The sequence below is a fragment of the Erpetoichthys calabaricus genome, chromosome 15 (genome assembly GCF_900747795.2).
Source record: "Erpetoichthys calabaricus chromosome 15, fErpCal1.3, whole genome shotgun sequence".
Lineage (NCBI taxonomy): Eukaryota > Metazoa > Chordata > Cladistia > Polypteriformes > Polypteridae > Erpetoichthys > Erpetoichthys calabaricus.
The window spans coordinates 4,587,549-4,603,875 of record NC_041408.2 but is presented as its reverse complement, the minus strand read 5'-3'; the positions used below and the strand labels follow the sequence as shown (position 1 = coordinate 4,603,875).

The 16,327-nt window shown below is 39.9% G+C and overlaps 1 protein-coding gene across 2 annotated transcripts in view; it reads right to left on the bottom strand.

Annotated features, from left to right (window-relative positions):
- Positions 1 to 16,305, bottom strand: part of mcm8 (minichromosome maintenance 8 homologous recombination repair factor) — a 35,363-nt gene extending 19,058 nt beyond the window's left edge. The window contains exons 1-6 of one of the 2 annotated variants that reach the window (XM_028820790.2): positions 16,194 to 16,305; positions 12,883 to 13,140; positions 11,481 to 11,561; positions 9,108 to 9,190; positions 6,614 to 6,763; positions 5,308 to 5,399 (exon numbers count right to left, since the gene is read on the bottom strand). In XM_028820790.2, coding sequence (XP_028676623.2) covers positions 5,308 to 5,399; positions 6,614 to 6,763; positions 9,108 to 9,190; positions 11,481 to 11,561; positions 12,883 to 13,117 — 641 coding nt within the window. In that variant the 5' untranslated portion in view covers positions 13,118 to 13,140; positions 16,194 to 16,305. Of the gene's footprint in view, positions 1 to 5,307; positions 5,400 to 6,613; positions 6,764 to 9,107; positions 9,191 to 11,480; positions 11,565 to 12,882; positions 13,141 to 16,193 lie in introns of both variants that reach the window. The other variant, XM_051919500.1, reaches the window with a different exon arrangement.
- Positions 16,306 to 16,327: the final 22 nt, after the last annotated feature.

Genomic DNA, 16,327 nt, shown 5'->3' with positions numbered 1-16,327 from the left:
TGCGGATTTAAGTCCCAGACGACGGGAGCTGGAAACATTTATCCTGTCTGTCCTGGAGGTAGTGAGTGATAAATCCGTAAGGACCTCTCTGGTTGAGCACGACATTGTGACAGAGCCCGGGGTTATAGTCCGCAAACGTCCGTATCGTCTTCCCGAGGCAAAAAGAGCTGAAGTGGAGCTTGAGCTCAAGCACATGGTGGAACTAGGTGTAATCGATGAAAATCATATTCCCTGGTCCACTCCCACTGTATTGGTCACTAAGCCTGACGAGAGTTGGAGGTTTTGCAATGACTTCCGTCAACTTAATCAAGACTCCCAGTTTGACGCTTATGCAATGCCATGAGTGGACGACCTCCTTGAGAGGCTAGGACAAGCTCAATATTTGACCACACTGGACATGACAAAGGGGTACTGGCAGGTTCCTTTAACGGACACCACGAAGGTTAACACCGCGTTTAGCACCCCTAGCGGACACTGGCAGTATCGTGTCCTTCCATTTGGGTTATATGGGGCTCCAGCCACCTTCCAGTGTCTGGTGGACAAAGTGCTCAGGCCTCATAACTCATACAGTGCTGCCTACCTGGATGACGTGGTCATCTATTCCAGCACATGGATGGAACACCTACAGCAGGTAAAAGTGGTATTGCGGACACTTGGTGAGGCCGGGCTTTGGATTAACCCCAAGAAATGTTTCTTTGGATTAAGCGAAGCCAAGTAGTTAGGCTACCTGGTGGGTCGGGGTACCGTGATGCCACAGTGCTCCAAAGTAGATGCCATTTTGAAATGGCCCCGTCCGCGAACCAAGCGGCAGGTCCAAGCCTTTCTCGGGTTAGCGGGATACTACCGCCGGTTTGTGCCCCGGTTCTCGGAGAGAGCGGCGCCACTGACTGATTTGACAATGGAGAGGGCCTCAAACATTGTGCTATGGACTGAAAAGACAGGCGCTGCATTTAGTGACTTGAAGCAGGCCCTTACGTCCGCACCTAACTTTTCTTTACCTTTCATCCTGCAGACGGACGCTTCGGACACAGGCCTGGGGGCCGTGCTGAGCCAAAGCGTCAATGGTATGGAACACCCCATCATGTTCCTGAGCCGGAAACTGTTGGACCGGGAGACCAGGTATGCGGCGGTGGGGAGAGAGGCTTTGGTGATTAAATGGGTGATTACTCAGCTGAGGCACTACCTGTTGGGCCGGGAATTCACCCTTGTCACGGACCATGCACCTTTACAGTGGATGGCCCTGCACAAGGAGTCGAATCTGTGGGTCTCCAGGTGGTTTCTTGACCTCCAGCCATATACGTTTTTGCTTGTTCATCGTAGGGGAACTCTTCATGCCAACGCCGATGCTCTCTCGGGTTCACGACCTCTCGGTCAGGATCTGGGCTGAGGGAGGGGCCTTGTCACACACGTGCGCATGGGAGGCAGCAAAAGGGCTTGAGTAAGGGCAGTTCCGAGTCATACAGGGATGTGGCAGAGTCCACCGATTCTTTTCTCCCTTTCCTGCAGACCATTCACGGAAGATTCCACCTCGTCCCCTGTGATGTCATGTCCGGGCTCGAACCTATGGCTGAAGACCTTCATGATCCCGGCCACTTTGATCTCACTTCCTGTCTTCCCCTTTAAAAGCCTCCACCTTTTCCCTATTCCCTCAGTTCTGTTTTGGACTTGTTTTTGTGCACATCAGTGCTGTACCTAATTTACGACTTTGCAGCCAGGAAACCAATTATACGGGTGGCTGCCCCAAACCTTCCTATGACTCGGAGTCAAGTTTGTGACATATATATATTATATATATATAAAATCCAACTTCTGTCTGTCTGTCCGCTTTTCATGAGAGAGCTACTTAACGGATTTAGATTGGGTTTTTTCCTATAATTTGCCTGAATATTCCGCTTGATTTTGCGAGATCTCTCATCACGCTAAGAATCATAGTTCGCTTGCAGAAGCGATATATTTGCGCTAATCTGAGGCAGAGGCTGCGGGCCGAGGGGAGGGGGAAGTGTGACGTCAGGAGTAGGGAGCCAGACAGGGCCCTCCTCACTGTCCTGTTTCACTACTACATGGGTGGAGCACAGCTAGTATATATGTATACTAGGGGGGCCAAGCCCCCTGGCGTCTTCTGTGCCCAACCCCCAGTTCTGGCCTTGTAGGCCGTCCCACTTGCGGCTAAAATCACAAAATTCTATAAATGTGCAAAAGAAAAATGAATCATTATTTAACGGAATAAAAATTATGAAATGAGATCTCTCACCGATTGGAGTATTCCTGTTAAACTGAGGTCCACATGGCTCGATGAGTATTTATAAGAGACTAAATAAACAATTCATTCGTTTTAACTGACATTCTTATAGATAAAAAAAAATGTTTTTAAAAAATTACTCATTTAAATAACAGGAAAAAATCACATGAAAACTAAAGTGATATTGCAATGAGTCATCATAACTCGACCTTCAGCTAACTAAATTACCTAAATACAAACATTGGTGTTATGAACAGATAAAAAAAAAATTAAATACTGTGTTCCTGTGAAAGAAAATTTACGCAATCAAAAAATAATGTAATTTATTGAATTAAATTATTAAAATAAATTTTTGAAATAGTAATGATTTATTGAAATTAAAAGCCAAAACTTTTTTGATATTAAAACACACTTCTTTGAAAATTTAGTTTATAAATTAAAAATGGAATAAGAATCTGAAAATCTAACAACATCAAATTAAAGTTCAATAAATTCTGAAAAGAATGATACCAAACATATATATGTAGGTTTTAAATGAAGCCGATTTATACCGTGGCAAAAAAGTCACATAAAATCGTTCCACTTTTAGGGTTAGGATTTTATTATATATAAATAAAATTGTTGAGGAAAGCCTTTTTCTTTGGACAATAAAGTTGGAAGAGCATCTCTGAACCATTATAAGTTTTGTGATGTATGGCCAACAAATATTCTCCTGCCTGTTTAAAAGGGTAATAATTTACATAAACAATAATACAGCCAGCAAAAAAAAAAAAAAAAAAAAAAAAAACCAAACAATTATAAGATAGCAAATAACTGAACTATTTAGAGAAAACAAAACCTTAAGCATTTCTTTACCTCAATAAGCATTGGTCCTACTTATCTTAAATCTGTAATATGTTTTCTTTTCAGCCTATTTTTTTACAGTCAGTATATACAGGTACTTGTCGACTTACGACCTCGATTGGTTCCGACTGACTGGTTGTAAGTTGATCTGGACGTAAGTCGGCCTATGTTAATTTAAGGTAAGAATATTAGACTGGGTCTGCGGTGGGTTGGCACCCTGCCCAGGATTGGTTCCCTGCCTTGTGCCCTGTGTTGGCTGGGATTGGCTCCAGCAGACCCCCGTGACCCTGTGTTTGGATTCAGCGGGTTGGAAAATGGATGGATGGATGGATATTAGACTGGGTAATAATATTGTAATCATCTTAAAGTAATATTTTATCAACATTTTCTTACTTTCTAAGACAAACACAGCATACTACAGTACAATTTGTTTAATATGTGGAAAACGTTCAAAACAAGAAATACTGTACTGTACATTTAATTCCTGGCACCACTGGTGCTTGGCTGCGGGTTGTCGATATCGCCTTCATCAGATCAGGCGAGGCTGCGGATGGGGTGATGGGAGGAGTTACTCTTTTCATAAACATAGTGAGCTTCGTCTGAATTGTTTGTTTTTTTTTCTTCATAAATTTCGCAATAAGGACGAAATGTGTTGCGCGCCATCCGTTCAATCCTCGCAAATCGTTCAATATTTGGGTCCATTTTTTCAAAATGAGCGAGGAGTTTATTCAGTAGAGATAAATCTTCTGACAATCCCTTTGTGGTGAACATTCTTTGTGGCACCTCCTCCTCTTCGTCTTACTCCAATTCTCTTGTTTCTTCTTCTGCCACTCTTTCTTCTTCCAATTCTATCAGCTCTTCGTTCATAAGTTCACCTGATTCCCGGTCTAGCAACTCCTCGACATCTTCCATTTCACATTCCAATGAAAGGTCTTTTGACAGTTTCACTATTTCTTCACGAATCTCATCAAGTTCTTGTTCACTGTTAAATCCAGCAAAAGTATTTACATAACGCTTAACACACTTCTTCCATACGCCATTCATACACTGAGTCGACATTTCTTGCGGGGAGGGCTTCTGTTTTCTCTGATCTGAGTTCACCTCTGTTATAGCGCGTCTTTATTTGAAAAGAGCAGTGTCATATAGGGGCGAGTGTGAACGCTAACTTTGACAAGCACTATAAATTTACAGCGGTTGTTACAGACGTAAATCAAATGTATGTTTTTATTGTATAATATTAACAATAACAGCAGCTCTCTACTCAAAGCGGTAAACTCGAGAAGCTGCTAGCATCGAACCCAGAAGCTCTTGATTGGGAGTCAGCAGTTGTGTGTGGGAACTGTTAACATTTGAATGTGATGATTGTATATAAAACTTGTGCACGAACGAGACTGGGATAACTGTGGATGTGGATGTGAGTGGTGTGTGTGACTGAAAATGACTGGTGTGAAGCCTGAAGTCCAAATATCAAATAAACACTTTCACAAGTACAAGTATAACAGAACAAGTGCGCTTTTATTCAAGAAGAAAAAAGAAAGCAGGTTGCGGTAAGCAGTTGATGCGACTGCTTGCGTAGTGCAATCCTAAGAACTGCCCAATCAAGAGCTTCTGGGTTTGATGCTGGCAGCTTCTCAAGTTTGCCGTTTTGAGTAGAAAGCTGCTATTAGTGTTAATATTATAGGGTTATATGTTAGGGTTATATTATTATCGAAAATTGCCAAAACAATAAGACACAAACACACGTGGGGCAACACTGCTGCGTATATTTTTACTGCTGCGTAGCGAGACTTGAGAGTGCGGGAAACTGGCGCTGCCAACAGCTGGCGGGGGAAACAGTCAAACGCGTTGTAAAGTCGAACAGTCGTAACTTGCATAGGTCGTATGTCGACGAGTACCTGTAATTGTATTTGTAAGTTGCCTATATGTGTATCGATCTTCATCTCATTCCATCAAATATATAAAGTAGAAATTACAAAAATAAAAGGTTTATCTTCTGAGATTTTACAAATGTTTAAATAAGAGTAAGACATTTATAAAATATATGGTATGTAACAGCAAAAAAGCAGCTTAATGGGGTTTTTATACTTCAATCATTATAAATGTAACAATTCACTCTTGGAACTGCGTTATACCTGATTTTCAAACCTAGTTGTCTCTGTAGTATCCATGTTATAATGTTTTAAAGTCCTACATTTTCTTCAATTTTTGTTTGCTTTTCCACTCACCTGGCATGGATATGGGGCACACTAACAATTGGTGGAAGGCCTTCCTGCTCTTGAAGCTCTGCCACATGTTTTTCTAAATCTTTGGTCAGAACCTAATTAAACATTCAAAGGTTGCACATTTAAAGATGCTAAGAAGAAAAACACTGTTATGGGTGTAGGTTGGAGAATTCCACAGTTAAGTTTAATTAGGCTTATTATGCTGTACATTCCAGAGCCTAGTAAATCAGAGTCAAAACTGATATAATTTACAGTTAATTTGTTATACTGTAATAATCAAAATAATAAGTCAATATATAACAGAAAAGAATTGAAAAAATAAAATTACAGCATGAATAATCACACTAGCACTTTACTCCAACCACCCCCCCGGTCTAAAGAAGAAAATCTTATTCATGTTATACTAAAATGTTAATGAGATCGCCACTTGGAGCCCTTCATGCAGTGGCATAACTACACCTAGTACTTAAAGGAGCTGAAAGGGAGTTATCAGCCCACCTTTGAAAGTTTAGCATAAAATGGGCAGGTCTTTATAATCTGACATATCATAACTTTCTTAAACCTGCTTAATCCAACTCAGGGTGTGTGGGACCAGAGCCTTTCCAGGCAGAAGTGAATGAAAGACAAGAAATGGCTCTGAACTGCATGGCACCCACAGGGTCAACTTGGAATCTCCAATTAACTGAACATTTGTGTCTTTGTAGATGTGAAAGAAATGCCCATGCATGTGTGGGCAGAATGTTGTCTTTGCAAAAAATTGCAGAAAAATGACCAGATATAGAATGTAAACCCAGGATGCTAAATCCAGGACGCACCACAATGTCACCCCGTGTTCATTTAGGCTGAGTTACGTTTGGTATTGTTTTATATCATTTATGTGTGCTGTTTACACTTGTCCAAGGGCAGGATGGGGCCTCATTCATATTAATGACTATGACTACACATGTAAAGTGAACCCCGCTGTACAACTGATAATGCTCAAAAACATTCTTTGCAACACTAGCCTTATAAAATATTTTAAATATTTCCACACAAGCAGGCACATAAATCAGTTACATTTCTAAAAATCAGCTGATATGTGAAGCACTGACATCACGGACGTTTTGCACCTCCTTGAGCTACTAGCAATCCAAAACAAAATGAAGTAAAAGGTGATCCATGAATTGCAATGGATTATACAGAGCAAAACAAATAAAGGACACCATTACACAAACTAAACAAATGATTAATCTCAGCAGGTTTCAAAACAGACAAGTGAAATGAGGGTAAAGTAAATCCAAAAATTTAAATAACTAGTGTCACTGTGTACCTGGTGGATTGCTAATCCCATGCAATCTAACAGTTTTGCCGGCATGTTTTTCAGCTCTTCGGCTACAACTGGAATTGATTTCAACACATTTTCATCTTGCAGAATATCTTTATAATCAACAAGGATACTACCCTTCCTTTCAATTTCATCCTGTAGAAGAAAAGATCAGACAAAGATAAGTATTTTTTGGGGGTACTAACAGACTAACATAATTAAAATGTGTTTTTTATTGATCTTTAATCTTTGTAAATGAAAGATCAGACAAGTGAAAAACAGTTTATTGTGAAGATTATAATAAAGTAACTTTGCTTAGCTCAACAAAATACATTTCTCTTATAGTACTAATTATTTTTTTTTTTTTTTTAGAAAGTGCAATTGAATACTTTTAACAATGTTTTTACTGATGTTGAGATAGTGAAAGACATCTTATATAGAAAAATCACACAAATAGTTTAAAAATGTTAAAAATTACCTAAAATTAAATTACTGTACTTTACAGAAAAAGTGTGTCTGTATAATAAGGCTCAAATTCAAACTTTAAATTTATTGCAATGTTTATATAGGCAGTCTCCAGGTTATATACAAGATAGGGACTGTAGGTTTGTACTTAAGTTGAATTTGTATGTAAGTCAGCACAGGTACATTATTTTAATAAATGCTATTGTTGACCGACTGTTACCAAGTGCTCTGCCAATGAATGATGGAGTTTCACCCCTCTCTGACCTTTTTATTATTTCTACTTTATTTTCAATGGTGATGGGTCTTCTCTTCTTTACTGTAGCACCAGCACTTGTATCAGATTTGTGTTTCAGAGACATTCTTGAAGGGTGAAGACAAAAGGTTAAGATGAGCTGTTCTGCACTGCACTGTACACGCTATCACAGCAGGCAGGCATCCCTCATCAGCACGTCTGGTGTACTGACTAGAGACAACTTCCTGCTATGTACGTAACAGTACAAGCAGGCTTGCTATCGAGAATGAATGGGAGTAGCGAGGGGTGGTTCACCACACAGTCACCTCCACTAAAGTATGCCGCCTGCAGCGTGCGTCCGCCCACCGAGAATGAACACGGTGCGGCCAAAGGCGTGTAGTGAATCGCCCACCACCGCCCCCATTCAACAGGCAGCCATCTGAAGCACACTACATTGCTACCCCCCACCGCCCCGTTCACCCTCAATGGCCTCCGTTCAGGCACAACCGGGTCACCGCTTGCAGCATTACCAGCCGCCGACCGAAAACAATTCAGGGGGGAGCCATGTGTAGTGGGCGGGCAGTGAAACGCCCTACACCGCTCCATCCAGCCTGCGTCTAGTCAGAAGCAGTAGCTGCTGCGGCGGCGGCGTAGTGGGCGGACAGTGAACCGCCTCATTAAGCCTCCGTCCTGCATACGAGCGATAGCTGTGGCCCCAGTGACTATGGACCACGGGTCACCGCTCGCTTGCCGCCGGAAGCCGCCCAAGGGACACAGGGACACTACACTGAACGAGCAGCGAAATCGCACCCCTCCAGCCACTACTTGCAGCCTCATCCGGCCAAAGATGACAGAGTGGCAGTTAATGAGGCGCATGCGTCACAGCTGTAACCTGGGGACTACCTGTATTTTAAAACGAGATTCTCACCTTGAGGTCTTTCACAAACTACTGGCAGTATATTATATACTGCTAAGAAACAGAACATGAAAACAAGAAAATCCATTAAATACAACATCAGGCAACAAATATAAGAAGCAAATGTCAGGTCTACTTACATGATGGTTTGGCAGCCTTATGAGTTTAAGGCAATAGACTAGTTGTGCAATTGCGAATGGTCCAGAATGGACAACTGCATAGGAGGGCTGAATTCTTTATTAATACTGGTTGACTTTTTAAGTCAGTGTGTGCATTATAAATGGATCGTGTGGCAGACGACCAAGGAACCTGCCCCACCGGGATGCCTGGAAGAAGGACGGACCAGGGCACTACCTTTCCCTGGGCGCAAGAGGGCAGTCCCCCTGGATTCCATCAGGGCCACAGAAATGGAGCTGGGGAGCACAGCCCTGTGCGGACCCGTGGCCACCACCAGGGGGCGCCTGCATGGTCCTAGAGCCCTGGAGGACAGCACTTCTTCCACACCAGGAAGTGCTGCCGTACCAGGAACTGTGTACGCCCAGAGTGCTTCCGGGTGCAAGGGTAGCACTTCCACCACACTAGGAAGTGCTGCCAAAAGACCATCACCGAGCACCTGGAGTACATCTGGGGCGTGATAAAAGGGGCCGCCTCACTCCATTGGACAGCCGGAGTCAGGTGGAAGAGGACGAAGCTTACGAGGAAGAGTGGAGGCGGCCTGAAGAAACAGAAAGGACTGAGTAGAGTGTGGTATTTTTGTGCACTGTGTTGGTGTTGTGTTGGGGAAAATAAACGGTACTTATTTTGTACTATTTGGAGTTTGTGCGGTGGCTGATCTTTCACAATCGATATAATAAAATGACATAAAACTTGTAAAATATTTCACTCACTTTATCATACAGTTCAATTCGGTTGGAGAAAAATGTTTCGAATGCTTCAATCTTTTGCACATATGGAGAATTTTCACTGTAAGCTAATAATAAACAAGATGAAAAAAGTAAAAACAGGAAAAACACATAAAATAACAGTGCATGCAGGGTGGAAATCCTTGATGTGATTCAGATTTGAAAATGATATTAATGTCTCCAAATCAACCGTCTTCCATCTGAGAAACATTTTCTAGTCTTTGATGCTGAAGCTTAAAAATATGCCTTCATAACATTAGTCTACAAGAACAGCTTCTTTATTATATGTCAAAAAGAATGATGAAGCTCATATATTCAAGAACAGCTTCTTTATTATATGTCAAAAAGAATGATGAAGCTCATATGTTCAGTGGAACCTGCAATCTCTCCCACAACACCCGGGCCCTGTATACTGAAATCCAATAGAGCACACAATCACCTTTTTATCCTCTTTATCTTCTTCTTCTATATACATAAAAGCCAAATACCACGGACTCACTCACTCACTCACTGAAATCTCCCAAACCATGAGATCTTGGGAGTTGAAATTTGGAATGTAGGTTACCCTTGGCCCATAGGTGCTCCCTAAGAAACGGTTTTAAAATTTTCGTGGTCCAAGCACGAAATTTCTAATAGTGTTTTTTAGGCCCGTTTGTATCTCTGTCCGCTTTTCACGAGAGAACTACTTAACGGATTTAGATCGTTTTTTCCTATAATTTGCTTGAACATTCCATTGATTTTGCGACTTTCTCATTGCGCTAAGCATCACAGTTTGCTTGCGGTACCGATTTATTAGCGCGAATATGAGAGAGACTCATTGGGCTACAGGCCCCTTCTCACTCACGCATCTGCCTCAGGGCGTAACCTTAACTCTGTTTAGTTAGCAAATGAGAGAACTACTTAACGGATTTAGATCTTTTTTTTTTTATATAATTTTCTTGAACCTTCCGGTTGATTTTGCGACTTCTCTCATTGCGCTAAGAATCATAGTTTGCTTGCAGGAGCAATATATTCGTGCTAATCCGAGACAGAGGCTGTGGGCCAAGGGGAGGGGGAAGAGTGACGTCAGGAGTAGAGAGCTTGGCCGTGCCCTCCTCACTGTCCTGTTGCACTACTATGTGGGTGGAGCTACAGGGGATGGCTAGTTTCTTATAACGGAAAAGGTTCAATGCCCAGGACTCCTCATATCTGTTCTCCCTGATCCAACAGTGCACCTAATTAAATTCATGTCAGCCAACTGATTTTTTTACTAGATATACTAATTGTCCTCACACAAATTATTTTTTATAGGGGAATCTGGGTTAGGGTGTATAGGCTTGACAGTTACTTTATACAAAATGATATGATCATTATGGGCTACCCAATTTTTCTATGTATACATATCAAATTTATTCATTAATGTTTTTTATCTGGTTCCTGGAAAAAAAATACTGCTTTAAATCAATACTAGCAAAATCAAAATTCAATCATTATTCTGTCAGTGACACATTAATTAGTAAATACCAAGACCATTCAGAATACTTTCATTTACAACAACTCATTTATAAAAAATCTCTTTTAAAGCCACTTTTGTAACAATCAACTTTTCTAAACAGCTTTGTGATCAAGTCACTTTGTCAGTTTAATATTTGCTGTTGTGAGATTTATGTTTTTATCTGCATATGCAGGAAATCGTAGCTCGTTAATAACAGCAAAAGAAAAGATCAGATTTAATTGACAAGTTATATTTTCAATGTCACAAATTGGTATTGTTTTTTTATTTTCTTTTATGTGTGTCCCAACTTTAAGGCTATGCCTGTGAATCACATTTCTTAAATGGAGATGTTTCTAATGTTTTTTCTAGTGGTCTAATACAGAATGTGCCATATTGCTCATTGCCTGGGGACGTGACGGCATTCAAGTCAGCCTCTTCACATTCAAATATGTACGGTGTATGCTTCGCAACATTTATGTTTTTGTAAAAACCAAAGGAGCCACACAACTTCAGTGCCAAGTTGTTTTAAATTTGCCGTTTTTTTAGCCTCACTATCTACTTGTCTCTATGGTTTTGTGCTGTCATTAATACTATAGATAATATATTGTACTTCAATCAACAAAAGTGCCTACCTTTCCTGCTTTGCGTTTCAAAGTAACTGAAACGCATGAATTTCTAGCCAATAAGAACATTTTGAAACACCAACATAAAAAAATATTTTGTAATTAATATACAGAACAGTTGATCTTGTTCTTGCTGTTGATTATCCACAGGTACAGAAATTGCCATTTGGATTGAAATCTGACTTTTTACTCATTACAGTTGTAGTAACTTCATTTAAAAATAAATCATACCAAATACATTTTTGTAAATTTCATGCTTACCTTCTGAAAAGTAAAGCTGCCATCCCCTGTATGGGCAGAACTGATCTAAAGTTGTCTGGGAAAACCTTGACCCTGATTTTCCTGCTTCGTTCATTTTTATTTAACCAAGAAAAAGATAACACATTACATGTTAAATCAATTTTATTTAGCCAAGACGACAAAAACATGTCAAAACGAAAAATGAAGTTTTACATGTAATTTAAAAGTTCATTTTTTGCATTGCTTTGGATACCACATACACAAAAACAATATGTGATAATGTAAAATTTCATATTAATATGTTAGAATTTCATTTTTAACATTTTATGTCTGTCCTTTTTAATATAGCCCTATTGTGGGAGGCCATTAAAATGTAAATTAAACAGGAAGATTTCACAACCTATAATGATATTTTTCAGAACTACATACTCCATTACATTGCCTATATCATCAATGAAGGTACATCAAATTTTGGTGCAAGTAATTTCATAAAATTATTAATTATAAAGACAAAAATCCTCGGGCAGTTCTAAGTATGACCCTTATTTTACTTTTTACCATTATACCAATGTAATGCTTCTAAAAATAAAAATGCTTTAAATCTATAACCAAGTGATCACAGAAGACAAAAAGGTAACGAAAATGGCCAAAACCTCACAGTTCAGCACTGTATCAGCCTGGAAACTGTAGAATCTGGTTGTTTTAAAAAAGGATAGAGATCTCAATTCAAAAACCTCATTCAGTTATCATGCCATTTTCACATATTCCTGATGGGAAAAAAATATACCCCACAGATAAAGCAATGGTGTGCCCTTTCATTACAAAAGACACCCCAATGTGGAAGCTTATATAATCCAAATTTCAATAAATGAACTGCTTCGATATGAAACTTAGGGTGAACTATAATTTTTCTATATCAAGAAAATATTATGTTTACCACCCATCTAAAAGAATGAGATGGAAATTCAAAGAAAAATGAGAAGGAATAATTAAACAAAAATTCATGTTTGCATCATTTTACTTATGGGTTTTCACTGTACATACAGTACATTATGGAGTGCCAGTCCGATATTTGCTTTTATTTTAAATTGTAATGTTGATTGTTGCAATGCATCCAATGATTCTGGCTCTTAGTGACCTAAATCTGGATTAAGGAAGCTTCCAAACATTATGTTACTTATGTTATGTAATGTCCTTTATTTGAAATAAATAAATATGGAAAACAGGTTGGTCAATGGAAATTACAAGCTATGTAAAAAATTAAACAATTTAGAAAAAAAGAGTATTATATAGTAAATGTATCTTGGTCTTTTCTGAAAAGTTCTCAACATATGCTATAAACAAACAACTAAATTTTCAGCCAATTACATTTACAAATTAATATTTTTTTAAACTAACAGAAAATGAGCTCAAATTAACTAACCTGTTCCCCCCTCATTTCCTCCTTGTTCATATTCAACTCCATGAGCAGATCTTCCCCTACTCAATGCTCCTCGGCCTCTGCTACCCCTCCAGCCATGATAACCTCCTGGGTGTTTTCCTCCGGCACCATCCCTGTATTCCACAGTGTGGCCCCCTCTCATGCTCCATCCTCTCCAAACTCTAGCTCTGCCTCCACCACCTCTCCACAATCCCTTTTCTTGTCCGTCTACACTCATGCCATGGGGCTTTGCTTGCAAGACTTTCATAAAAAAAAAAAAATTATTATATATAAAATTTAAGTACATTTTTCTTAGATCTACAGTACATCTTATTGAAAAGTGGTTAATTCCAACAATATACTTTTATTTGTAATTTGTATCAAACTGTAGAAATGCCTTAGAACCTAAAAGCAGGACAAGAAGTGCATTGTTAAGCAATGAAGTAAGCAATGCATGAAGCAAAAACTGAAGAGAAAGGGAATGTTACATCACATTGGTACAATTACACTCAAGAGATTACAGTTTTCTCTGGATTTTTTCTTTTTATTCCTGCTTGTGCTCCCTCCTTCTACAAATCTTCACATAGATCGTCAGCACGGTAGGACAAAACTTTACACATCTTTCAGAAGGCTGCTCATAGCGGATTTCATTTCACAACCTATCTGCATACTGGACTGTGTCGTGTTTATTGTTTTGTGCTTAGTCTTTTGTTAGATCTATTTTATATCTTTAATATTAATAATTTATTGTATATTACCATAAATACATACATAGTTATTATAATAAGCCACACATCTTTGTCTTGGCAGCCAGCCTAATATATGAGATTTTCTGGCACACTGATAATTCTCTCTTGTGTTTCTCGCAATGTTATGCATCTTATTTAGTGCATTGAACTTAGAATATAGCGTAAATATAGGCCCATAACATATACAGTAATCCCTCGCTATATCGCGCTTCGCCTTTCACGGCTTCACTCCATCGCGGATTTTATATGTAAGCATATTTAAAAATATATCGCGGATTTTTCGCTGCTTTGCGGGTTTCTGAGGACAATGGGTCTTTTAATTTCTTGTACATGCTTCCTCAGTTGGTTTGCCCAGTTGATTTCATACAAGGGACGCTATTGGCAGATGGCCGAGAAGCTACCCAGCTTACTTTTCTCTGTCTCTTTCGCTGACTTTCTCTGATCCTGACGTAGGGGGATTGAGCAGGGGGGCTGTTCGCACACCTAGACGATACGGACGCTAGTCTAAAAATGCTGAAAGATTATCTTCACGTTGCTATCTTTTGTGCAGCTGCTTCCTGAAACGACATACAGCACGGTGCTTCGCATACTTAAAAGCACGAAGGGCACGTATTGATTTTTTTTTATCTGTCTCTCTCTCTCTGCTCCTGACGGAGGGGGTGTGAGCTGCCGCCTTCAACAGCTTTGTGCCGCGGTGCTTCGCATACTTAAAAGCCAAACAGCCCTATTGATTTGTTTGCTCCTTTGAAGAGGAAGATATGTTTGCATTCTTTTAATTGTGAGACTGAACTGTCATCTCTGTCTTGTCATGGAGCACAGTTTAAACTTTTGAAAAAGAGACAAATGTTTGTTTGCAGTGTTTGAATAACGTTCCTGTCTCTCTACAACCTCCTGTGTTTCTGCGCAAATCTGTGACCCAAGCATGACAATATAAAAATAACCATATAAACATATGGTTTCTACTTCGCGGATTTTCTTATTTCGCGGGTGGCTCTGGAACGCAACCCCCGCGATGGAGGAGGGATTACTGTATGTTGGTTGCCCCTGTGAATAACAACAGATAACTGTATTTTTCACACACACACATATACATACATACATACATACATACATACATACATACAGAGAGAGAGAGAGAGAGAGAGAGAGGGGTTAGGAGCACATGCCAATATAGTGCATTGCCGCACCCACCACATGACAAACCAACTCAGGATCCCAGATTAGGACCCAAGTGCAGCCATGTGGCAGGTAACACCTCAGCACCACACTAGTTCAGATGGAATGCAACTAGTGTGAGGGTTTTTATGGTGGCTGGAGTGCCAATTCTGCCACCAACCCCCAGGTTTATTCTCTGCAAATTGGAGGATGTACATGCAGGGCTGGATGCAGATTAACATCATACCCAGGACGGAGCAATTGAAGATTAAGGGCCTTCCTCAAGGGTCCAACAAAGTGGAGTTACTTTTGGCGTTTATGGGATTCAAACTGGCAACCTTCCGACTGCCAGTGCAAATCCCTAGCTTCAGAGATACACACACACACACACACACATACATATTTATACACAGACTTACATGCACATATACTTATATAAAAATATATAGACACACTTTTACACACAAGGTTTTGTATCACATTGATGATGAATCAAGAACTTAACAAAAGGGCCTTTATGTTCATTCACTATTCAGGAAGCAGATGCAGAAGTGGCGCATTACTACAAGTACTTGGGGATCCACATCAGTGAAAGGTTGCACTGGTTTAGTAATACAGAAGAACTATATAAAAAAGGGCACAGCGGAGTCTTTTTTTTTCTTGGGAGAGTGTGTTCTTTTAATTAATGTGAGAAGTGACATCCTTCACATGCTCTACAACTCTGTGATGGCCATTGTGAATTTCTATGGTGTGCTAGCTGCTAACATCGCCGAATCAACAAGCTGATTAAAAGGCAGACGCAATTCTTAGGACTCCCTGGAAGTGAAGGAGAGAATGAAGACAAAACTGAGTGCCATTATGAATAACTCTACACATACTCCCTCTGACATACTGACACTGAGGACTTTCACCCACCAAATTATTGAGCCGAAGTACGTCAAAAAAACGCGACGGGGGTTCCTTTATACCAACGATAATACATCTGTACTGTATAGTGCGTTACTGCGACTGTAACTACCAAGCTTTAGGTTTTCTTTCTTTTAAGTCATTCTGGTGTATACTGAATGAGCTTCAGTAAAAGGACAAAACTCCCCCGGTGAGAAATAAAATTTCTCATTTTAAATAATAGACCAATTTTGATTGTGCGCATTAATATATACTCTACAAAACATTTTATCTTGTTAAGGTATCTGGTTTGTACGGGTTGTGTGAAGGAGTAGCTCTCTGCAAGCGAATAAGCAGCTAACTTCAGCCCAAATCCGATTCATGGTGTTATCGGATGTAGGATTAAAATCTCAAAAAGACAATAAACGTTACTTTCACATGGTTAGAAAGTACTAAAAGAAGTTGCTCAGAATCGCACAGCAATGAAAATTTACTTCAAACACAGCCTTTGTCTCCTCTCCTTACCTTGCCTTGCCTTGCCTTGCCTTGCTTTGCTTTGCTTTGCTTTGCTCAGCGTCAACTTCCTCCTGGCCTTATTTGCGTTTGGCGCGCTGTTGGCGTCGTCTAGGTGACGTCACTATCACGGTGACGGTCATCAA